Source organism: Crotalus tigris, unplaced genomic scaffold, assembly GCF_016545835.1.
Source record: "Crotalus tigris isolate CLP2741 ecotype Arizona unplaced genomic scaffold, ASM1654583v1 scf7180000024277.1505481, whole genome shotgun sequence".
In the NCBI taxonomy this organism is placed as follows: Eukaryota; Metazoa; Chordata; class Lepidosauria; order Squamata; family Viperidae; genus Crotalus; species Crotalus tigris.
Window position 1 is genome coordinate 1,311,234 of NW_024100449.1, and position 26,058 is coordinate 1,337,291.

Here is a 26,058-nt window from a genome sequence, read left to right on the forward strand (position 1 = left end):
TCTTCTGACAAATATAAAACCCTTTAACAAATAAGGAGCAAGTGATTGACAGATTAGCAGGAATGCATCTATTTTGCATGCATAAAGCCTCAGATTTAATATCTTCAGTTAGTATCTTCAAGCTCATCTTACATGGACAAGACCTTAAGTTTGTCCAGTCACCTCCCACTCCTCTATTTCAATTTGTAGCTATCCAACCTACTTTTAGCAAACATTTCTGTCTCACTGAAGACAAGAAAAAGATGCTGTGCCAAAACATTATTTCACTGAAAACAGTGCTCCTATTCACCAACAGCTGAAAAAACCCATGACGTTTTCTCTTTTTTTAAAAAAAGCAAGCGCTCCTGACTAAAGGCCAAGTTAAAATCATCTTGGTTTCTTAATTATGTACATAAAGACAAAAAAAATCTAGAAACATCCCCCAAATGATTTTGGGGTAGTCAGCCATGTTGGTAAAGTCAAGAAACAAATGCAATGGAATCTTATCTCACCTCTCTAGTGCCAGGAAAGTGTCAAGCCTTGAAGCCCAGTCTTGCTGGTGCGATGGACATTGCTTCTCAACTTGCCAACAAGCTGGGGGGGGGAGAGGTTTGGCATGCAGACTTCAAAGATTAAGGAAGCAGAAAGTGGGAAGCAAGGACAATTGCAGGTGTCTGGCTGGGCCTAGACATGTTTTCTCACAACAATATCTTTCAACTCAATTGGGCAACCTGACCTGACCCAAAAGAAGCAGGAAAAAGGCAATGCTTTTACTATAGTGATTTGGGTGGGGTCTGTACCAATATAGCATACTCAATAAAGTTTTGCATTAAGAGCCTGAAAAGTCTCAAAGGTGTTTGCTTCGTTGGGTTCGCTAGTTGGAACCTTGACACAAAGATTGTGAGTACAATAGTATCAGAAAACAGATTTATACCAGAGCAGACATGTCAAACTTGCGATGTCACATGACATTGCACAACGTATCGGGACAATTTTGCCATTGCCGGCAATGGGGTGGGCGTGGCTTCCGGATGATGCATCTGGCCCGTGGGTCAGCAGTTTGACACCCCTTTACCAGAGGTATGGAGTACTCGACCATAACCTCCCAAGAGAATATGACAGAATAAACCCACCTTTATGTAGACGAAAGAAATTGAGCTGGGCATACTAAATCCCACAGATTTAGGGAACTCCATCTCAGGGAATTCATTTTTTTTTACTGGCTCCAAATGAAGATAACTAACTATATGATCACCTCACAAAATCTGTTCTCTGTAGAGAGCCTTAAGATTCCTCAGTATTCTAGTATCATTTCTTAGTGTAGCATTTTTATTCCAACATCCCCAGTCAGAACCATTTTCAATTTTTCCTTTTACCTATTAGTAAAGTCAAATGTTGTGCTAAATGGAATTCCAAGTTAAAGAAGACAGTTACAGAGAGGTTGTCAGTAGAACCTATTTTGAGATACTACAATGTGCTACTGTCATAGGAGTCCCCCACATAATCCCCTAAGGTAGACATGTCAAACTCGCGACATCACGTGACGTCGCACAATGTATCGGGATGATTTTGCCATTGCCGGCAATGAGGTGGGCGCGGCTTCCGGATGATGCGTCCGGCTCGCAGGCCGGCAGTTTGACACCCCTGCCCTAAGGGATACTATAACTTAATATGAGAGCTTAAAAAACACCGAATATTTAAAGAAACATCCTCCTTCAAGGTGACTGCACATCTCTCTATGCCTTGGTTTGATAAGGACTGTACCACTGCTAAAAAATCCATCATGTCCTCCAGAAGGTACAATAGAGTTACTCCAACTGAAGAAGAAATATAAACAGCTTCTGGCATATAAGAATAGTGATTATATCAGAGCAAAAAGGTCATGCCTGAGTCATGTGATCAGGACAAAAGACTCTATCCTATTTTCGCATATAATGCATGGTGCTTGTAATAATAGTCAGTTGCAATTAAACAGTCATATGCCATCAAGAGCAAAGTAAGATAAGGACTTTCACAACTTGTATAGAGTCTACAGAGGATGAATGCATTACACAGGAACTGGAGCATAGAACTGCTTATAAGTCTTCAGTGGAGATTAAGAACAGGTCATTAAGCTGAGAGCTGGAAAGACTCCTAGAAAAGATTTAATTCCTCCAAAGTTGATAAAATACAATGTTGAATGGTGGATCCAACTCTCACCATGCTCTTTACCTGTATCAATTGAATTGATGATGGGACCACCATCAAGAACTGGGGGACAGTGATTATAGTGTCAATATTTTAAAAGGTCAGGAATGATCTTGCCAGCTACAATAGCCTTTATTTAATTACAATTAAGGATTGCAGCTTGATCATTAAGCAAAGCAGTCACTAAGTGAAACAGCAAGACTTATGATATTACTTCAGCTTTGCTTTGCTTTGCAGACCTGCAAATGTGAGGACTGGTTGCTAAATTACTTTATCATCACCATCCTAATTGCAAATGATAATTAAATGAGTCAGCCACTAAATGAAGACTGGCTATATAAACCTATCAGTCTGCTTAATACTATCAGCAAGCTGTATTATAGACACTTTTACTGAAAAACTTAGAGAGTGGCTTGAGCAAAAAAAAAAAAAAAATCTGGCTAAGGAGCCAGGTGGCTTTAGAGAAGGCAGATCCACAGTAGACCAGTGTTTGTGCTACAGCATCTTATTGAAAATGCTCTTCCAACAAGCCAAATTTCTTGTATATGGTATTTATAGATCTTAAATGTCACACACAAATTTTATTCTTCTTTTGATTTGAAATCTCAGGTCAGACTTTGACAGAAGTTGGAAGCCTCTTCAACTGACCAACAGACACTCCTTTGATTTTTTTCTCTTCATGTATACATATCTATCAAGGTCAGGTACAATCCCAGAGGCTATCTACTGAATGTCATTCTAACAGATAGGAGTCAAACAGGGTGTATATTTGCTCCCCTCCTGATTTACTTTTATATTAATAGCACAGTAAATCATCTACAGAACCCAAATTTCCACTCTTGCAAGCTGATCAACAAATGCATTTCAATCCTGCTTTATGCAGGCTATGCTGTTATTCTCTCAAAGATAGAGAATAGGCCTCAATAGGCCTTAAAAGGAAATTTACTGCTTTTGGAGATTATCATAAAGTAAATATTCAATTAGATCAGTGGTTCTCAACCTGTGGGTCGGGACCCCATTTGGGGTCGAACGACCATTTCACAGGGGTCGCCAAACAAGGCTGTCCGCCTTTTTTCCCCCTTTTCTTTGGCCACGCCCCTGGAACCCGGTGATGTATAAGTGGTTGGGGGTCACCACAACATGGGGAACTGTATTATGGGGTCGCGGCATTAGAAAGGTTGAGAACCACTGAATTAGATATAAACTATCATAAAGCTAAACTTATGGTTTTTGATAAGAAGCTTAAGCCCTGCTTTTGAAGTATTGAGGGACACAAGATAAAATATGTCTTGCACTTTAAATTCTTAGGAGTTGTTCTTTATAACTCCAGCTGCAGAAAGCCCAACACTAATCATGTCAAACAGACTACACAGGTGTTTCTCTGCTGTTTTCAATTTCTTGAAATCAAGAAACAATACATCCCAGCAACACTTAAGATATTTTGATGCTGAGCCTTTAGGCCAGCTCCTCTGTGTAGCACACTATATATTTTTTCCCAGCTTTGTTCTGCTGGAATTGGCCCATTCCTAGGTTTTTGTTTAGCCCTTCACGTTTGTGATGTATCTCTAATGTGCTAATCTATGTCTTGAGACAAGAATAGCAAATGGCCAGTTCTTCTGGTGTTATATACATTAGCTGTTATAAAACTTCCAGCAGTTGCTATAATTCTGCCAGCCATGTCAACCATTTATCAGATAAAAGGGGCAGTCAACCTCTGATTCATGTCCCATTTGTGTTGCCAGTGTCAGAGATGGAAGTATGGTAAGTTCTCCTCCTTTCTACATCTGAATTGGCAGAGAAATATCAGTCTTCAGTCTTGAACACAGAATGCCAATGATTAAATTTAGTCTGATGTTTTGTAAAATGACTTTTTCCTTGAAAGTTTGAATAAAAAATATTGTACTACCCATTGAAAGGGTTCCGCTATTTCTCTCCAGGTTTATCACAGTAGAAAGGAAAATAGATATGTCCCAAGCAACTTTTTTAAAGTGATATTTGCTAGATATTCTCTTGATGTAGTGGGAAGCCTTAATAATTTCAATTATCCTTAATAATGCCAGCAGGACCATGAGCTTATAATAGAGTCATCCTTGCTGATACGTTTTAAAGGGGAGGGATGAAAATAAAGATAATCAGATAAAACAGGAAGTGAGATTTTGCAAGTATCTGAAAAACTAATATCTATAAGAAAGAGCTACAAAATCAAACACAGAGGAAAACAATGACAAACCATTTCTATAGTGTTGCCATCAAAATAGTATGAAGAAGGCTATAATGTTTAGTCAATGAGACCAGATGAAGGAATGGAGTGTCAATGAAATGTTAAAAGGATATGTAGTTGACTATAATTCAATAAGAGGTAATATATCCATTGTTTGTGCATTCAGTGAAAATCACATAATATACTACTGTATACACTTATTAATGCAGTATATGCAATGGAGTATATGCAATGGAGAGAAGACATTTATTTAGTTATGAAAATTCATGACTGCCCAACTCATTCTCAATGACTCTGAGCAGCTTACAAGGATAAAATCCCCCCCCAAAAAAACCATACAACAATACCTCCATCCCCAGTTACAATAATCAAACGAGCCACTTGATGGGCTCCATATCATTCTGGAGTCCCCAGGCCTGTTGACAGAACCATTGAAGAATGCTATGGCAAATTGTAGATGGTGCTAAAAGTAACATCTTAAAATAATGTAATAATATACAACATCTAAAACAACTTATTAATAGATAATTGGAACATAAACTTTGGAAAAAATAGAGGAACCTGGAACTGTAAAAGGATTTGTATTGGATAAATTCAACAATGAAAACAGATTGAGCTTTGCAAACAGATGTGTTTATTTTCTGTTGATTATAGCATAAATGTAGATTCTACATTCAGACATCAGCAGATGAAAACATTAGAATCAAACTATCTATTGGAAACAGACGGAAGTGAAATCTAATCAACAAGGACATTTTCAGGTGCTGACTATAAAACAGAACATGACTTATTAGTGTCAAATATAGAGGTTAAATTTAGAAAATTAAAGAGACCAGGTGTGCCTGTAAAATTTCACTTAGAAGACATTATCAAAATATAAGTGTATATGGAACAGTTCAGTATCCTTATAAAGAAAATTAAAAAATTATGGAAAGAGGAAAAGGCCAATATAAAGATGAACTGTAAAAAAATATTCCAAAATTTCAAAGAGGAAAAAAATCAAAGTGTTTTTCAAAACAACTAGAGAAAGATGAATGAGGAAAGCCTTAGGAAACATCAAGAATGATATATAAGAACTATACAGACTCTGAACATGAAACAAGAACAAATAAAGAAAAATAATTCATTCAGTTCATTACCACAGTCATATCAAACTAAACAAAGAAGAACTTCTACCAGCTAAAGGAGTAGCCTCACAGAGTTAAATTCTAAGTTTCTCTCGTCCTGATTTTGCAAACAAGGTGTAACCACTCTCTTCTCAGTCTTATGTTACACTTACAGCAACACGATAGGTGTTCATGATAAACATTATTATTCCTATTCTTCCCTCTTTTCAGTTTGCTAACTTCAATCTTGACATTACTTTCTTTTCCAGCTTTATCCTCTCCTCCTTCTTTAGATCCACAAATGCCAGGAGATTTTCATTCTCCTCTTTTCATCTATTCTTTGACAACATGTTTCTCTCCCTTCAATGGCACAATTACCTCTTCTCTTGGCTGGATGGGTGGAGAGGGGGGAGCTGTTAATGTACATGTTTGTTTTCCAGTCTATATTTCTTCTGCCTTCATAGCATGGGCAAAGTGGGGAAGTGGGAACTTCAATTTCTTTAATGGGCCCCAGGCAAGAGAAAACATCTATATCTTCATCAGTAGCTTCTCTCACTCCCTTCCCCTCTAGTCTTGGGTAGGGCCATCTTTACCTCTCTTTGGGTAGTAGAAAAGCACTCCCCTCCCCATAACCCCTCTCAGAATCAGTGCTGATTGCTGGTGCAGAAAACAGAGTGCAGGACAAGTCCATAAGGTTGAACATATGGGGTTCAGGGAACTGATTTCACAAGGAAGGAATGTACCTATGCATTGAACCAGCTATAAAATGGAGAAAGTCAAAGCCTGAAGAAATGCTTACTGAATTATTTAAAGCTGAAAGAGAAAAGATTATTAAAAAGTTAACAGTTCTCTCAGGTAATATGGAACTATTTGCCTAGAAAGTGACAAGGATCAGAACACATGCCTATATAAAAGAAGAGATGCATGTGAATCTGCCTTGTATAGATCCATTTTACTTAGTGCCGACATAAAAAAGCAAGACTTTTCTTCTGTAGCTCACATTCAAATGTTAATACTAATAGGTGGGTCAAGAATCTGTTTATTCTTCTAAGGATGCTTTACAGTGAACAGTGAATTATCGTAAGAATGGTGGGATTAGAAAAGGTGACATTTAGAATCAAAATTGGAAGCCAGAACACAAACAATTTGAAATATAAAATTTCCACTTGATTAACTGAAAGTAATGAGCATCTAGATATCATTATTAAAGTAAATGTAGAAATCTGAAATCATATTAAATATAAAAATAAAGGTAATGTCAACCAGCAAAATCAGTGAATTTATCACTGATGTTGACAAAGTATTAGACAGTTTCATTTTCTTGGACTCAAGAATAGATAGATGGACAGTGTATTGGAAGCCTAGACAGGGTCCTTAAGAATACTTCTGTGTTAACTAAACTGTGGTAATGTAGGACTGTGAAAGTTGGACACTGTAAGCAAAAAGTGTAAGATAACTATCTACTGCCTACTAATTAATTATGAATGTTCAGATAGTTACTAAGAGAATCACAGATTATACAAGAATCACTCAATTGATCCTACATGAAATAAAAATCAACTGCTCTCTTGAAGCAATAATCAACAATTAGAAATTCATATATTTTGGGCATATGATGTGAGAAGATACTGAGAAAATACTTGATTGAGGGAAGTAGAAGCAGAAAACAATGAATTAAGTGGATGGATAGAATCAGAGATCACTGAAATATCCTTGGAACATACTGTATTTTCCAGCGTATAAGACGACTTGGTGTATAAGACGACCCCCAACTTCGGAGAAGATTTGCATGGTTAGAAAGTCGTCTTATATGCCGGAAAATACAGTATTTTCTGGCATATAAGATGACTTGGCATATAAGACGACCCCCGACTTCGGAGAAGATTTGCATGGTTTAGAAAGTCGTCTTATACACCGGAAAAATACGGTATATAAATTATCACTGGAGAACAACTGAAATAATCGGCCTTTCTTCATACAGAGACAAAGGATATGGGGCCCACCCAAATTACATCTAACTGTTAAATATTCCCCCAACAATTTTCAGTCTTGAAAAACTTCCTGATAGCATAGTATTGTAGAATTGTTACACACACAAATAGAGTGAACATTAAAAAGATTACAGAACTGTAGGTGGAAAGATAAAAATCATAAAAACGTATAAATGAAATAGAACTTTTTCTATTTGCTGGTAGAACAGAACCTTTCAGTGGAACAATTCTCATCTGCCTCCCTTCATTTTGCAAAATTTGAAGACTGCAAAGAAGCTCAGGCTGTTGTATGCCAGGATGCTAGAAGTATTAAGATTGTGCTGTGTTTATTTATACTTAAATATTTCTAATTTTACAAATAACACAACATCAGAATTTATATGTATGTGTGGGTGTATATTTGTACATGTATGTGTGGAGAGAAGATCAAAGGACAACCAAGTTTAGAATTTAATCTGGTCCAGGTGCAGAATAGCCCTCTTGGTTACTCAATTGTCATAGCAATTCTGATGACAGCTGTGCTGTAAATGGCAGTTAATTATAATATCTGAGGCCTGTCATCTGCATTTCCGCTGTTTGAACTGGCAGGACGAAAGGCCCCATTTGCAACTGCATCTGAATCCTAAATAGTTCAAAAGGAAATGTGGCAAGATGTTAAACAAAAGAAGTTCCCTGCTTGCACTTCTCTGTGGGACTCCTGTTCTTTGGCCAAATCCACATCCAAAGGTCAAACTAATGATATTGGCCCAGGGAGAAGGGAAGGGGCTCTTAGTGACACAGTAAGGCAAGTAGGGTATACAGCTGGCAATTCAAGTGACCTCCGGGTGTTGCCCATTCTTCCTCTTAATGGGTTCTGAGCTAAGAGTTGATAGGGAACAATGGTGGGTGGCTTTTTCTTCTTCCTCCCAAGGATGCATCCAATGGACATGGTTTTTAGGCTGGTTACTATGGTAACTATAACTGATTCTGCAGCATATTCAAGGTGTCACATGGAAGAAGATAAATGCATGTAAGGGTGGAGGCAGAAATGAGAAGAGAGTCTCCCTCTCAGATTCAGGATTAAACATGCTCATTAGAAGGAGCAAATCTTGTTAAAGTGCTCCATTTCTATCTTCTTTGTAAGTTTTACCCTGCCAACACAACAAACTTACTCATATATTTTTTTCAAAATGTAGTTTTCTCAACAAGACATGAGCAAACTTTCTATATAAAAGAAAGGAAATACTTTAGTTAATTCAATGTAAGTCTATCATATTTTCTTTAGAAAAAAAGGGGGGAAAGCCAGTCTCTTTCATAGAAATATACTATGGAACTTATTTCTGTTGAAAAGTTAATAATGCCTGAAATCAAAATTCCTTCTCTACTTTTAGGAATATTTCCTTCACTATTGTATGTTAGTTATTATTGTATATTATTCATTACTGTATAATTATTACTTATGAGAACCATTAGCTACTTTTGTCTAATTTTAAAAATGCATCTATAGAGGTTTGATGTTGGGGCATCGTCCTAGAAACTAGATGACCCATGAGTTCTACATGGAGGGAAGCATGCAGTAGGGTACCCCAAGGTTCTGTCTTAAATAGGGGTGACATGATAGCAGTATTCCAGTATATGAGGGGCTGCCATCAAGAAGAGGGGGTCACGTTATTCACCAAAGCACCAGAGGGCAGGACAAGAAACAATGGTTGAAAACTGATCAAAGAGAGAAGCAACTTGGAATTAAGGAGGATCTTCCTGACAGTGAGGACAATTAATCAGTGGAACAGCTTGCCTCCAGAAATTGTGGGCACTCCATTACTGGAGATTTTTAAGAAGAGGCTACACAGTCACTTGTCTAAGATGGTATAGGCCCTCCTGCTTGAGCAGGGGGCTGGATTAGAAGACCTCCAAGGTCCCTTCCAGCTCTATTCTATTCTTTTTAAGCCCAGTACTCTTCAACATCTTCATAAATGGTTTAAATGAAGGATAGAAAGGGAATTCATCAAATCTGCAGAGGAATAGCTAACACTTTAGAAGATAGGCTCAAGATCCAGAACGATTTTGACAGATTTGAATACTGGGCCCTATCTAACAAAATGCAATTCAGTGGTAAGAAAAGAAAGGTTTTACACTTAGGCAAGAAAAACCAAATGCACAGGTATAGAATAGGTGGCACCATGCTCAACAGCAGTAACTATGAGAAAGATCTAGGAATCCTAGTGGACAACCATTTAGGTATGAACCAGCAATGTGCTGCAGCTACTAAAAAAAAACAATGCAATCTTAAGCTGCATCAACAGAGGGGTAGTATCAAGATCACATGAAGTATTAGTACCACTATATTCTGCCTTGGTCAAGAAAGAGTGCAGAGAAAAGATGAGGAATATGAGGAATGGTTGCAGGAACTGGATATGTCTAGTCTAACGAAGAAAAAGACTATAGTGACATGATAGCAGTCTTCCAATATTTAAAGGCTGTCACAAAGAAGAGGAGATGACCTATTCTCCAAAGCACCTGAAGGTAAGACAAGAAGTAATGGATGGAAACGTATCAGAGAGAGATCCAACTTAGAATTAAGCAGAAATTTCCTGTCATTGAGAAGCTTGTCCAGGCAGCCATCAGAAGTCAACACTGACTTGAAGGAAACAAAACAATAAAAAATAAAATAAAATAAAATAATAAAAATAATAAAATAAAAATAAAATAGCACAACTATTTCCACCATACCTATTCAAATAAAAAGTTTTATTTGACTAAAGGTGCACATTGCAAATATTAACCTATCCTCTACAAGCCCAACTAGAGCAGTTATAGATCAAGTTTCATTTGCTTCAGGGCTGACTAGCACTACAGTTTAGAATCTGCCATCTGGGTAGAGGTCAACACTGTAACATGGAAAGAAAATGTTTGAACTGAGCAGATTGAAACTCTGCCATTTTTGAAGAATACCAATCCTTCTGAATAAAGAGCATCTGTAACTGAAGGCATGCATTCCAAGTAAGTTTCAATTGGAGTTGGGGTGAAACTGTGATTCAATCAAAATTCTGTGAAGCTGATCCAGTAATTCAGAGAACTTACTTCCTTAAGTCTTTAGCATAAATTCCAGAGAGCTTACAAGACTAATTTTTGATCAGACTGGCACTGAACTGCACTGGATATTTCTACTATCCTCAGCTCTGTTCAAATATTAAATAAAGCTATGGAAGGGAATATAAACCATCCAGATCTATCAAATCTAGCCAGATAGTCTAATGCTCAAGAATGATTGAAGATGGTTCAAGAACATCTGAAGGATACAGACTTCCCATCTTTGGAATAAAAAATGTATCATTTTTTTTCAAGGTAACCTTGAAACCAAAACAATCCATTTTGTTGACATCAAATTAGCTTTAAACAATTTATACTATTGCCCCAAAATAATATAACTGATTCTTCTCATGGAATTTATTATATTTCAAGTTGCTTTTCCATTAAAAGGACCTAAACTAATGAGTATATAGCAATTAAAATAGTACAATAAAAATTAATGAATAGGGAATATAAAAGTCTACCTCAAATTGAGCTCCATCTTGATAACCCATGATATTTTCTTGGCAACAATCACAAAAATAGAGTATACTGTAGGCTTCTTTTGTTTTTTGTTCTTTTAAATTTTTTAACTGAGTGTACTATTCAAGTTCTAACTACATCCAACACCACTTAACTTTTTTGAGATTGGCCAAGTTCGGCTAGGTGCTGTAACAATAAAATAATAAGCTGCCAATATTTGCAAGTTCGCTATTAGCCCATAGTGATATCTCAGATCATGTTCACCATATAAATAGGAAAGTAAACCACCAACATTTATAAATTGCTTTTATCTCCTTATATTTTTATAAAGATTACAAGTTTGTGAAATCAGAACCAGGAGGAGGAGCAACTAAGATCAGGGCTTAAGGCAGGGATGTCAAATTGCTGGCCCGCAGGCTGGATGCATCATAGCAAAACCGCATCCACCCAATTGCCAGCAATGGCAAAAAAGTCACGATACGTCGCGACACATCACATGACGTTGCAAGTTTGGCACCCCTGGCTTAAGGGAAGAAATCAGCTCTCCAACAGTTTCACAATTCAATTTTAATTCCAATGATGTCTCACACTATTCCTCTTCTAGCAAATGATAAACTTTCATGAATTTGATGAAGTTATGAGGTTTTTCTTAAGCCTACCTGGGTTTTAATTATTAAGAGAGTAGTAAGAGATGGAGAGTACTCGTTAGGAGCCAGAGCGGTGCGGTGGTTAGAATGCGGTATTGCAGGCTAATTCTGCTGACTGCCAGCAGTGAGGCAGTTCAATTCTGAATAGCTCAAGGTTGACTCAGCCTTCCATCTTTCCGAGGTCAGTAAAATGAGGACCCAGATTGTTGGGGGCAATATGCTGACTCTGTAAACCACTTAGGGAGGGCTATAAAGCACTGTGAAGTTGCACATAAGTTTAAGTGCTCCTTTGTTTTCCTCAGGGTATGGACTGAGGTTTGGGAACTATGCTCTGTCTCTTTAGCTTTCAGAAAAGGACTTTAAGCTACTTACTTTTTGTTCTTTTTATTTTCACAATCTTGAATACTCTTGAACATAAAATCAGAATACAAATTAAATAAATAATAGTGTCTTAGCCTTTTAAAAATAAAAAAACCTACTGTCAGGCTAGATTAAAACTTTTCTGACTATCATATTTAATTATTCATTTTTTAGGCTGCCTGATTCCCAATGACTCTTTGGATTCAGAGGCATTCCTTCAAATTGAGATCTAGTTGGATGCTGATTTTCTACTTAATTTCTCAGTTGCAAAGAAAAGCATATTTTTTAAATATATTTTTGCAAATATGAAAGACACTAGTGTCCATTTCTTCTGGATTCCACTGGATGTTCCTACTGCAAGAAACGTCTGAAGCTAAGAATTAGCTTAGCTTCTAATACATATTAAAACATGAGAAAAATAAGTGATATTTAGACATACAGATTATCAATGCTACAGAATGAAACATGCTTAATGCAAGGAATCAAAATGGCTTGCACTTTTTCCTGCAATGTTAATATTTTTATATAGCTTCTCTTAACTTCTCTGAATTGTCTCATATTATAATCAATACTGAGCAATCGGCAAGTCCTAAAGAGAGCAACCTCTTATAGACTATTTACATGTAACAAGAAAAAATGCACTTATGACCTCGTTTTGATGATTTTAAAAAATGGATAATAGAAAAAGTGAGCTGTTTTGTAATAATAGAATAAAAGAAAATTTTGTAATTATAATAATAACAATAAAGTTGGACGGGACCTTGGAGGTCATCAAGTCCAACCCTCTGCTCAGGCAGGAAGCCCTACACCAGTGTTTCCCAAACTTAACAATTTTAAGGCATGTGGACTTCAACTCCCAGAATTCCACAGCCAGCGTTGCTGGCTGTGGAATTCTGGGAGTTGAAGTCCTCATGCCTTAAAATTGTCAAGTTTGGGAAACACTGCCCTACACCATTTCGGACAGATGGCTGCCCAGTCTCTTCTTAAAAACTTCCAGTGTTGGAGCATTCACCGCTTCTGGAGGCAAGTTGTTCCATTGGTTAATTGTTCTAACTGTCAGGAAGTTTCTCCTTAGTTCTAGGTTGCTTCTCTCCTTGATTAGTTTCCATCCATTGCTTCTTGTCCTACCCTCAGGCGCTTTGGAGAATAGCTTGACTCCCTCTTCTTTGTGGCAGCCCTGAGATATTGGAACACTGCTATCATGTCCCCCCTGGCCCTTCTCTTCCTTAAACTAGACATACCCAATTCCAGCAACCGTTCCTCATATGTTTTAGCCTCCAGTCCCCTAATCATCTTTGTTGCTCTTCTCTGTACTCTTTCTAGAGTCTCAACATCTTTTTTACAGCGTGGTGACCAAAACTGGATGCAGTATTCCAAGTGTGGCCTTACCAAGGCATTATAAAGTGGTATTAATATTTCACGTGATCTTGATTCTATCCCTCTGTTAATGCAGCCCAGCTGCAGCACACTGCTGGCTCATATTTAAGTGATTGTCCACTCGGACTCCGAGATCCCTCTCACAGTTACTACTATTGAGCAAGGTACCCCCTATACTATACCTGTACATTTGGTTTTTCTTGCCTAAATGTAGAACCTTACTTTTTTCACCATTGAATTTCATTTTGTTAGATAGCATCCAGTGTTCAAGTCTGTCCAGGTCCTCCTATATCTTAAGCCTGTCTTCTGGAGTGTTGGCTATTCCTGCTAGTTTGGTGTCATTCGCAAATTTGATGAGTTCTCCATCTATCCCCTCGTCCAAATATTTGCTGCAGAGCTTCTTTCTATTTATTTTTATTCATTTTACTCCAGTTTCATTTTTTCGTTTTTATTTCCCTGTTTATTGTTTCTATTTTGTATTAGTTTATGTTAATATTTACGTTCCTTTTAATTTTTTTAATAAAATTTTTTTTTATTGAAAGTTTTATAAATTTTACAAAAAGACAAAAACAATACAAAACAAAAGGCAACATATACAAAAAAGAAACTAAACATTACATATATATAAAAAAAAAAAACCCCATCCCCCACCCCTCACAAAAACCCTCCCTTCCCCCCCCCTGAGCTTCCCAGAGCAGAATATAGGCTTAATTAAAAATTAAGAAATAAAAATAAAAAATTAAATTAAAAAATTTATATTTATATATATATAAAAAAAATATCTATATATATATATAAAAATAAAACTTATAAAAAAGCTATGTGATATTTTTGTATACCCAATCTAAATTGTATAAATTTTATCCATTTGTCCCAAACAGCAAGGAACTTCTCTTGCGTTTGTTGCTTTAAGAAAGCCGAAATCTTTGCCATTTCCGCCAGATAAGCTACTTTAAGAAACCATTCCTGCAATGTAGGCAAAGATTCCTTCTTCCAATATTGTCCTACTAACAGCCTGGCGGCTGTAATCAAATTTAACATCAATACAACCTCCTTTGTATCACAATCTGTAACAATGCCTAACAAAAATAATTGCGGAGTAAATTTTACCCTCCTTCTAAAAATTCTCTGGATATTCCACCATATTTTGATCCAAAATGCTTTTATCTCTCTGCATGACCACCAAATATGATAATAGGAAGCATCCTTATAACCACATCTCCAACATTTGGGTTGCACGTCAGGGTACATAAGAGACATTTTTTGTGGATCAAGGTGCCATCTATAAAACATTTTATAAAAATTCTCCCTAAGGTTCTGTGCTTGTGTAAATTTGACATTTCTCACCCAAATGGTTTCCCAAATGTCCAATGAGACTGGGACACCAAAATTCTGCGCCCATCTAATCATACAATCTTTAATTAATTCCATTTCTGAGTCCATTTCAACTAATACCCCATAAATTCTCTTGATATGGGTTTGTCTTTGATCCTTGACTTGCTTAATAAGATTTCCATCTTAAATCTTCCCGTAATCTTAACTGCCAGTTTTGCCCATCCCATCTAAGTAACTGACTATAAGACACCATGTCCATTTTTACTCCTCTTTTTATTCCTTCTATCGCATGCCAAGGTATAGCCCATAATGGAACTTTAAAATCACTTTTATAATATTTTCTCCAAATCCTAAGTAAAGAAATTCTTAAAATATGAGATTTAAAGACCCAGTCCATTTTTTTATTAAATATTAAATAGGCATGCCACCCATAAAGTAAATCCCATCCCTCTAAATGAAGTATCTCAGGATTTGTCAAATTTACCCAATCACTGATTAGTGTTAAGACCACCGCATCGTAATATAATTTCAAATTTGGTACCTTAAGTCCACCCCTCTCACGGAAGTCTTGCATAATTTTAAACTTAACCCTTGGCTTTTTCCCTGCCCAAATAAATTTATTAAGACCCTTCTGCCACTCACTTAAATTAATCTCATTTTTCAAAATCGGTAACATTTGAAACAAAAAAAGAAACTTGGGTAGAATATTCATTTTTATCACTGCAATTCTTCCCATGAGGGATAATTGCAACTTCTCCCAATTCTTCAAGTCCTTCTGTACCCTGACCCACAACCTTTCATAATTATTTTTAAATAATTTTACATTAGAAAAAGACAACATCACCCCCAAATATTTTACCTTATTAACAATCTCAAAACCCGTCAAGTTAGCCAAAATCTGCTTCTCCTGACTAGACATATTTTTAGGTAAGATTTTAGTCTTATTTACATTAATCTTGAAACCCGAAACCAAACCATAATGATGAATCAACTGTAATAAGTTTACTGCAGAATAATCAGGTTGCGACAAAGTAACAACCAAGTCATCCGCAAAAGCTCTCAACTTATATTCTTTTTTGTTAACTTCTATTCCTTTAATTTCCTGAGACTCTCGAATTTTGATCAATAATATTTCCAGTGTTAAAACAAACAACAATGGCGATAAAGGACACCCCGTGCAGCTTATAAGCGTAAAGAGAAGGAGCAACGTAAAAAAGAGCCTAAAGAGAATTCTTCTGGAAGTGCATCACCGCCGGTGGGAGGAGCAAGACCCAAGAGTTATGCAACACATGCAGCTCTTTCAGATTTTGATGGTGTCTTCTCCAGGCTGCGTGCCAAGGGAGATGGCAAAGTTTTTGACCTGGAATGTTAATGGATTGAATTCTCCTCAGAAACGGAAAAAAATCTTTTATTATTTGAAGCAACATACCAATGATGTTATTTGCTTACAGGAAACTCATATTTTACTTAAAGATCAGAAATATTTAGTCAATGCTCGTTTGGGATCTCATTTTATATCTTCTGCTCCTGGGAAGAAAGGGGGAGTTGTTATATATGTTAAACAAAACCTACCAGCTTGTCTGGTAGAATCAGATCCCCAGGGGAGATATGTGATGATTGAACTTGGTATATATGGTAAGAAAGTACTTATAGTGGGACTTTATGCTCCAAATCAACAACAGGAACAATTTTATAAGCAGTTACATCAAAAAATAACATTGCTTGACTATAGATCAGTGGTATTAATGGGTGATTGGAATGGTGTCTTAGATATACAAAGGGACAAGGAAGGTTCCTCTCCTTTTCTTAAACAAGCAAGGTTACCTAAAGCTTTTTTTGATATGAAGGAAGACTGGGAATTAAGGGATTATTGGCGGGAATGTAATCAAGAGGAGAGAGATTTCACTTTTTTTTCTGATAGACACCAATCTTTTTCAAAAATTTATTTTTTAAAAAAGGGGAATATAAACTATTCTCACAATGTTGTAGACATGTGCTAGCGACACTAGAAGGCAATGAAATAAACCAAGTTCTGCCTTGGCCAAAATTCTGAATTTCTATACTATTTCTAGGAAGTGGCAAGTCAATCACAGCACTATTTCTCATTTTTGCAGTAATAAAATGCCAATGAATAATGTGAATGTTTATTTGCTGCTTAAGTTGACGCCTAACACCAATTTGCACATGTGGAAGCGCTAATAATGAATTTGGAGTGGTGGATGATCTGTCAAAATATAATTAACTGAAATAGGTTTTTAAAAAAAGAATTATACCAACACAAAGAAGAGGGAATGTAACACCTAACTCATGGTGTTACAGTAATGCCACTGCAGAATGTAATACGAATGCAAAGTGCAGAGAAGTTAAACCAAAGGTACAGTCCACAAAATATCCCGACCATTCTGTTGTGCCCAAATTTGGGTCTTAGCCTGGTGCCAAAGCCAACTACCAGACATAACGTGCAGGATTGATTTCCTTTTATTGAAGGGGTCCTGGCCAGAAAATGCCAGGACCCAAAACAAAGGATTCAACAAGCTTTTATACAGTTTTTCAAGGCGGGATAAAGAAACATTGCCTAATAGGCTTTTTAAAAGTTACCAGAAGAGTCCTTCATTGGCTCTACACCAGGGGTGTCAAACTGCCAGCCCATGGGCCAGTTTCACCATACCAGAGCCGTGCCCACCCCATTGCCGGCAATGGCAAAAAAGCTCCAATACGTTGCGCGACATCACGTGACGTCGCGAGTTTGACATGTGTGCTCTACACCATCCCTATATCTAACTAATAAACACTTCAAAAGTTATCTAACAAGTATTCTATTGGCTCTACTTCAACTCTATTCTTAAAAATAGCAAGTCTTCTATTGGCTCTGTCTTAGCCCTATTCCTTATCTTAGCAATATGTCTTGTATGATATGCCTGATAGTCAGCTCTTGTTTTCTACATTGGAAGGGCCCCACCTGTCCATACTCAAGCTTCTTTTATCTTTGTTATGCAGACTTTGCAAATACACATCTCTTCCCTTCCTTCTGAGTTCATGTCATAACCTTGCATTTTTACAGCAAATGGACCATCAATTCAAACCCCAGTCAGCTATAGCACTTGAATCCTGACTTATCCTAATAATGTGTTTGGATTGGGAATTTGTATCTTTTTGGCACTCACTTGCAATGTATTTTTCTCTTGACAATAAACCACCATGGATTGATTGGTTGTTGCAACATGCTGTGCATCTTTTATACACAGCAGCAATCCTCGTGGAACCTTGTAAAATTAGTCTATCTCTGAATCTTTCATAAAGCCTATAGACAAAACTGATAATGTAAAAAATTATAGGAATAATTCTCAGTGATCTGACCTTCTAAAAAACGTCTTGCATGTGACTGGAGAAACTAAGATGCAAAATGTTAAGAGATATAGAGAAAAGGTCTGATTAAGATGCTTGGAACCACTTCAACCTTTCTATTTGTCAAAACATCTTAATTCTTTTCATTCAAATGGGTTAAATACTACCCATAAAATTTGTTTATGAAAAATTAGCACATCAAGAATGAAATAGTAGGAAACAAAAGAGGGAAAAAAGACGTGATGTAAAAAAGATGTTGAGACTCTAGAAAGAGTACAGAGAAGAGCAACAAAGATGATTAGGGGACTGTAGGCTAAAGCATATAAGGAAAGGCTGCTGGAATGGGATATGTCTAGTTTAATGAAGAAAAGGATGAGGGGGACATGATAGCAGTCTTCCAATATCTCAGGGGCTGCCACAAAGAAGAGGGAGTCAAGCTATTTTCCAAGGCGCCTGAAGGCAGGTCAAGAAACAACGGGTGGAAACTAAGCAAGAAGAGAAGCAACCTAGAACTAAGGAGAAACTTCCTGACAGTTAGAACAATTAACCAGTGGAACAACCTACCTCCAGAAGCAGTGAATGCTTCAACATTGGAAGTTTTCAAGAAGAGACTGGACAGCCATTTGTCTGAAATGATATAGGGTTTCCTGCCTAAGCAGGGGGTTGGACTAGATGACCTCCAAGGTCCCTTCCAACTTTACTATTATTATTATAATCAAACAAAAATTTGATTAAAGTACCAATGCTGTCACAATCACAGATGACCTTATAACAGTCAGTCACAAGGCAATACTTCTCTCTCCAAGTTGACAGGCCAAAACAGACAGACAATGATAGCATGATTAGCTGTGGTCTAAGCCCAGGAGGAAGTAGAGAAGAGTTGCTGAGATCAAATCTCACTTATGTGAGTGCTAAAGTGAGACTCAGGTTTGCCACTTTGTAAGATGTAAACTTAATATACTTTATTTTTCACAGAATATTGCTGACAATCTGTAAGAATACAGATAGCAAACCTTCCCCCATTTTTAGAAAATTTCCTTTCAATGTACAACCAGAAAGATTTTCTGGGGCAAGGAAAAAAAAACATTTTTCAACCTTAAACCCATCTCCCAAAAGTTGCACATAAAACTAGAGGAAAAAAAACCCAATATAAATTAATGAGGACCATCCTTAGTCCTCTTGGGAGGGGAATGAATAATAGTGATGCAGGGATTCCTTAGAATAAAGTTTATAGTTCACTGGGAATTAATGAGAAGGAGACTTTGGGAAAGGACATAAACATAGTAGCAGACCACCATTTTTTCCCACGCCATTACCTGCTGCTATCTCTGCTATTTCAGATATAATCAATATATTCAGGATAAATACAAAAACTAAAAGTACATGAATTTTAGAATTTATTGTGTCACTTGACTTGATTTATACACTGTATGGGAGCTTGATTTGAAAATATCCTACATTCCTAACTATGTAAATATAAAATATTTTATACTATTTTACAAAGTAAAATTGTTCTCAAGTGAATAAACAACTCAAGCTTGCAATTATGAGAGTTACATGTTTGCCACTATCTCCCATTCTTCTTTTGTTTATATCTAACTGAAGTGAAATCATTAGCCAACAAATCTCCCTGCTGATATTTTACTTTGCTTGCTGTCCCTTGTGGAAAGAAAATTCAAAGGTAGTGATGTCAGTCATCACATATTTTATAAAGAGTCTCCAGCTATTAGCTATTCAAACAGACAGCAAACAATACTGGAAGATATTCACGATTCTGAAAGATAAGATAAGGTAAGGTAAGGTAAGGTAAGGTAAGGTAAGGTAAGATAAGGTAAGATAACCTTTATTGTCATTTTTTACTGTGGGCACAACGGCACACATCAAAAATGAAATTTAGTTTCTCTTCATTATGAACAATAGCTTGAAAAAGTACAGCAATGCTAAAATAATATCTGATATAAATACACTGATCTTAACAGTGAGATTGGAAATAAAATAGGTAGCTAATCTTCATGGTGTCAAAAAAACCCCTCTTTTCAGCAAAGTACAGGCTAATACAGACCTGGGCATTTTACAGCCTGTGGGCACATCCAGCCCGCAGTGGTCCCACTCTGGCCCATGACACTGATGGCAAGGAGTGGGCATCAGCAGTGTCAACTGCAGGACAGCACTGGAGGTTAGGGTATAGGGCAATGACAGCACTGGGGTGTCGATGCAACATTGGCAGAGGTGGGGCAGCAGCAATCCTCCACAATAGTCCCAGTTTCTAATCTGGCCCTTTCAGAAAATTAATTGCCCATCCCTAGGCTAGTTGCTACAAAACTGATAAAGATAGTCCATGGCATACAACCAGTACTTTAACAACCATTCAAGGTTATGATGGCATGAAAGGCCGCTTTACAGTCTGTCAAGCACTTCCAGCTATCATAAAACATGACTTTGTGTTTGTGATGTATTTGTGATCTGGGTGCTTGGCAACATGTGCACATGCTCTGCGGTCATGTGATCATCATTTGCAATCTTCTCTGCCAGCTCTGCCAGGACAATGGGGAAGCTAACAAGGAAGGTTGCAAGCTGCTGCCACGTGCCAAAGAATCCCCTCTCCTCCATGTATCGCAGGGAAAGGGACAGAAATGGTTTGTTGAGCTACATGATCCCCATCTCTCTAGCTCTGTGCATGAGCTCCCTTCTGTACACATAGGAGAGAGGAACCTGTGCACTGTAGTGGAGAAACAAAGTAGTAATCTTTGTGCCTCATTTCTCCAGCCCAGCACACGAGTTTACTTCCATGCTTCAAGAGGAGCTATCTGCCCTTTTTCAGCAGGGAAATGTTTTGCTCTGTCTGCTTAAACAACTGCAACAGGGAGAGCTGGGATTGAAGTCACTGAGCGAAGTGGTCACATGGATGTCTTTCTTAATTACTTCACTCAACAACTGAGTTCGAATTGTAGACATAAATTGAGAGGATACGTTGTAATCGCTTTTATCAGCCTGAATATTGCAAGGTGACCTGGAAGCATTTTACGTTTATCCTTACCTTTTGGTAATCACTTTTAGATTTCAAGGCAGACTCCATTTGTTCTGGGGTGACTGTATAGATGGCAGATCGATATTGTGTCCCAACATCATTTCCCTGCTGCATCCCTAAAAATAAAAATAAAGGAAGGGATAGAATGTTTAGTTACAGAATTCCAGTGTAGTTCAATAATAACAGTGGAATGACAGAACTCCAGAGTAATGGATCCTGTAAGATATAAATGTACATGACTTAGAACTTCTTCTAGAAGCCCCCTGGGTCCCCTCCCCATGGACCCACTTCCTGCTTTGGGCTGAAACCTTGTGACTTCCAGTTGATACTATATCTCCTCCAGGGGTCACCTCATATGGTGTTCACTCATACCTTTTTGTGTGAGAGGGTAGCTCTCATAACCTGTTATGTTTTTCTGGTGATTAAAGGGTAAAAATTCAAAAAGCAAAATAATTTAAATAGTTCAATCACCTTTCTATGTAACATATAAACATATGACTTGAGTTTTCAGTCCTTTTTCTTCCTGTAGGAGGCAGACCAATCTCAAAGATGATAAACAAAATTAAAATATATTACTAAAACAATAAAGCAAACCTGAAATAAAATCAGTTTTAAATACCTAAAATGCAAATGTAATGTTCTGAAGGAGATACATTCAGAGCTGATTAGATCATGATTAGCCATTTGGTTAAAATTACAACAGAAAGTGCAATTCTGCAGTCAGATCACAAGCCAATAATCTTCAACTTGAAATGTTATTGTTACATGACAATTCTATCAAAAGAGATAGTGTTTGGCAGGAGAGCAGGCTCTTAGCCTCCCTATATAGTGGAGGCTGTGTGGCACCTTCCTAGAAGTGGGTGCCATTTTGGAGTAGCCCCAATTCATTCTATCTGCTCCCAAAATGGTATCCACTTCTGGGATGGCCCCACACGGTCTCCATTGGGTAGGAAGATCACATGGTAGAGCAGCTGCTTCCCAAAGATCTACCAAAAAGATAAGTGACTGAGCCATGATGGAAGGGATGGGGCGGTAGGTGGAGCAGACTGAAAGAGAGTGACTGGCCCAAAGTCATCCAACCAGCTTTCATGCCTAAAGGAAGCCTAGATCTCATAGTCTTCTGGTTTCTAGAATATACCCTGCACCAAACTATTATAAGTAATCCTCAATTTATGACCACAATTGAGCCCAAAATTTTTGTTGTTAAGTGAGACATTTGTTAAGTGAGTTTTGCCCCATTTTACAATTTTTCTTACCACAGTTGTCAAGTGAATCACTGCAGTTGATAAGTTAATAAGTTAGTATAGTTAACCCGGTTGCTAGGTGAATCTGGCTTCCCCATTGACTTTGCTTGTGAGAAAGTCGCAAAAGGTGATCACATGACCCTGGGACACTACAACCATCATAAATATAAACCTGTTGCCAAGCATCTGAATTTTGATCACATGATCATAGGGATGCTGCAAAGGTCGTAATTATGAAAAAGTCATAGGTCACATTTTTCAGTGCCATTGTAACTTTGAACGGTCACTATATGATCTGTTGTAAGTCAAGGATTACCTGTATATATAATAATCTTAAATATAACACTCTTCAATACATGAAAAGATACTATACAAAATAATGGATTTATTTTCCTAGAGCACAGAACACAAAATAATGCATGATTAGACTGATTCCCTAAAATTCCTTGTAAGAACAGTAACATTTTTCAGAGAAATGATGGGCATCCTTTCATTGGATGTGTTTAAGTGCAGGCCAGATGGCCATCAGGTATTAATCTACGAAGGGGTTTGGACTGGATGGCCTCAGAGGACATTTCAACTTTATGACTCTATGACAGTGATGGCGAACCTTTTAGAGACCCAGTGCCCAAACTGCAACCCAAAACCAACTTATTTATCACCGGGTGCCAGGTGGGCGTGGCCGCAGTGGTCATGGCAGACTGGTGGGCAGGGCCAGGGTGGCGGGGGCCAGTCCCTCGCCATCTCCGGGGCACGGCACAGGTGCCCACAGAAAGGGCTCTGAGTGCCACCTCTGGCACGCGTGCCATAGGTTCGCCACCATTGCTCTATGATATATGAACTGTCGTAAAAAGATAATGGTGGAACTATAGTCTGGTGATAGTTTCCTTGAGTCCTAACTTTGTTTTTAAACACAAAATAATATAAATGTATCATAAGAAAGAAACAAAAGAAAGGGAGACCAACTATAAAGATTAGCTATCCAAGCAAATAGTACAAACTAATGTTTTCTTTTTCATCAATTTATTAAAAATATTTCTGTAGTGCCTTTTGACCTTATAACTGACCACAAATTGCAAGTAGTCCTTGACTTACAACCACAGCTGAGCCCAAAATTTCTGTTGCTAAGTGAGACATTTGTTAAGTGAGTTTTGCCCCATTTTACAACCTTTATTGTCACAGTTGCTAAGTGAATTATTGCAGTTGATAAGTTAGTAACACAGTTGTTAAGTGAATCTGTCTTCCCCATTGATGTTGCTTGTCAGAAGGTGATCACATGACCCTGGGACACTGCAATAAACATGAGTCAGTTACCAAGCATCTGAATTTTGATCACATGATCATGGGGATGCTGGCAAGTTATTTCTGCATTACATTATGAGAAGGTAGAAGCTTTAGGTAATAGGGAAAAAAGAGAAAGAGAAAATCAGGTTTGACCTCTTGTAACTAGACATGAAATCAAAGATTAAAAGCCTACTAATAATCCATGTAGCATTTATGCTTGAATTTTAATGCAGAATGTAAATCAAACTGACCAAAGGAATGCAGTGTTCACAAACTGCCATGAATAATGCATAAATAATGAATGGGCTTATTTTGTACTGGATGCAGTCACTGTATCACATCCCTCCCCAATTCCCTGGTTAGCAAAAATATGAAAGGCAGGTCAGATTATTCTAAAAATCTTCTGAAAACCAAAAACTGTGTTGCAGCTTATTGGTTACACTGGCTGAGTTTTATTTTATGGACTGCAAGCAACTATTTTATTTCATGCCTGAAATGAATAGATGTATAATGCCCAGAATCCAAAACCTGTCTTGGTAAAAGAAACTTTGACCTTATGTTCAGCGTACAAAGTAATAATGTCACTTGCCTTATGTGACAAAATGTGCTGGAAATAACAGCAACGTTTGATGGGCTTCACCTGGTACAGAACATTTCCTTAAAAATGCTAGTGATTTAGTTTGACTGACTGGGCCATGCAGCATGGAAGGGGCAACAGATGATGAATGGTGACAGGACAGAATTGAGAAAATAAAATAATGAAGATCCCGGACGAAGCACAACTCGTGTGCAAAATAAAAAGAAGGGCGGAGCAGGTATCTGACACATAGATTGAGCAAATAATGGGGGACAAAAGTGCAGGTGAATTAGGAAGAAAGGAGAAAGGAGACATGTGGAAACAAAAATCTTACTGTACATGAGGCATATGGGAGTCTTCTTCTTCTGGGACTATACTACCTTTGGTACTAAATGGGGTTGCACTGCTCCAGGAAGACGTGATGTGCAACTTGGGGATCCCAGAATGAGAAGGCCCCCAAACCCCGAGCCACTCAGTCTTACCAGGCTTCAGTTGAAGCCTGTTGTTCCCCATCCAGATCCCCATAGCCTCCAAGAACCAGGATAGAACATCAATAGCATTGCTTAATTCACCAGGGGCAGAGATGTATACAGGTATTCCTCAATTTCCAATCACAATTGAGCCCAAAATTTCTATTGTTAAGTGTAACATTTGTTAAGTGTTTTTTAGATTTTTACTTTGAATCACTGCGCTGATAAGTTAGTAAACTAGTTGTTAAGTGAATCTGGCTTCCTCATTGACTTTGCTTGTGAGAAGGTACAAAATGCAATAGCACATGCAGTATTATCTGTAGCCCTAGAATGGCAAATGGCTAGGTTGCTTCCAGGTCCAATTCAAGGTGCTAGTTTTGACCTTTAAAGTCCTTCTTCATGGTATGGGACAGGTTATTTAACGAACTACCTGTTCCCGATTACTTCTACCTGTTCCATCAGGTTTAGCAGAACCCAGAATCATAGGGATATGCTTCAGATCCTCTCTACTAATGAACTATATTTTGTGGAACGAAAAGAGGGGCCTTTTCTGCAGTTGTGCCTGCACTATGGAACATCGTTTCTCCCACTCCTGAGGTGAGACCTATCCTTCTTTTCAGAAGCCCCTTAAAACTTGATTGTATAATAGGTTTCGGAGTCTTGTGGAAAAGAGGATTAGAGAGGTGGCTTCATTGTGCATAATATCTATATTCTTTTTATCTTTTTAAAGCTTTTTTTAAATAATGGTAATATTTACATTTTAATTTTAGAGTGGTTTGTAATTATTATTTTTATGTTTTTATCATACATAATCAAATTCTATGAGATGGGTGATAAGTATGAATATGATAAATAAGTAATATCAATGTTACAGGCAAAAGATAAAGAATTCAAAGGCTGGGTTCAAATATTAAGACAAACTCTAGACCTGAATTACTAGAACATTCCCTAGGTTACCTACTATACTGTAGTACCTTACTTGTTAAATGATGGCTTAACACAATGTCATGGTTCCTATTAATGGTTGGGTTCCTACTACATGTTGAACAAGTACAAATCAGTGAGCTCTATTTGAGTTGAGCTGTTGTTTGAGTCTAGTCCATAGGTGTCAAACTCACCATGTCACTGATGTGTCGCGATGTGTCGCAACTCTTTTTGCATTGCCGGCAATGGGGTGGACGCTGCTTCAGTATGATGAAACCAGCCCACAGGCCGGCAGTTTGACACCCCTAGTCTAGTCTATTAGTATAGTACAGGAGCTTCCCCAGTGGTCAATTTTCATGCACTTTGCTGCTGCTTGATCTTTTAGATCCAAATATCACAATATAAAATTGTTCTTTAGATTTTTACTTTGAAGTACCATAGACATGGGACAT

General features: G+C 37.5%; 1 protein-coding gene across 1 annotated transcript in view; it reads right to left on the bottom strand.

The window, feature by feature from the left end:
• The window catches only part of MSRA (methionine sulfoxide reductase A), a 220,573-nt gene that overhangs the window by 56,585 nt on the left and 137,930 nt on the right, over nucleotides 1-26,058 (bottom strand). The window contains exon 5 of the mRNA XM_039323531.1: nucleotides 21,117-21,223. Within this exon, the coding sequence (XP_039179465.1) occupies nucleotides 21,117-21,223 (107 nt within the window). The remainder of the gene's footprint in view (nucleotides 1-21,116; nucleotides 21,224-26,058) is intronic.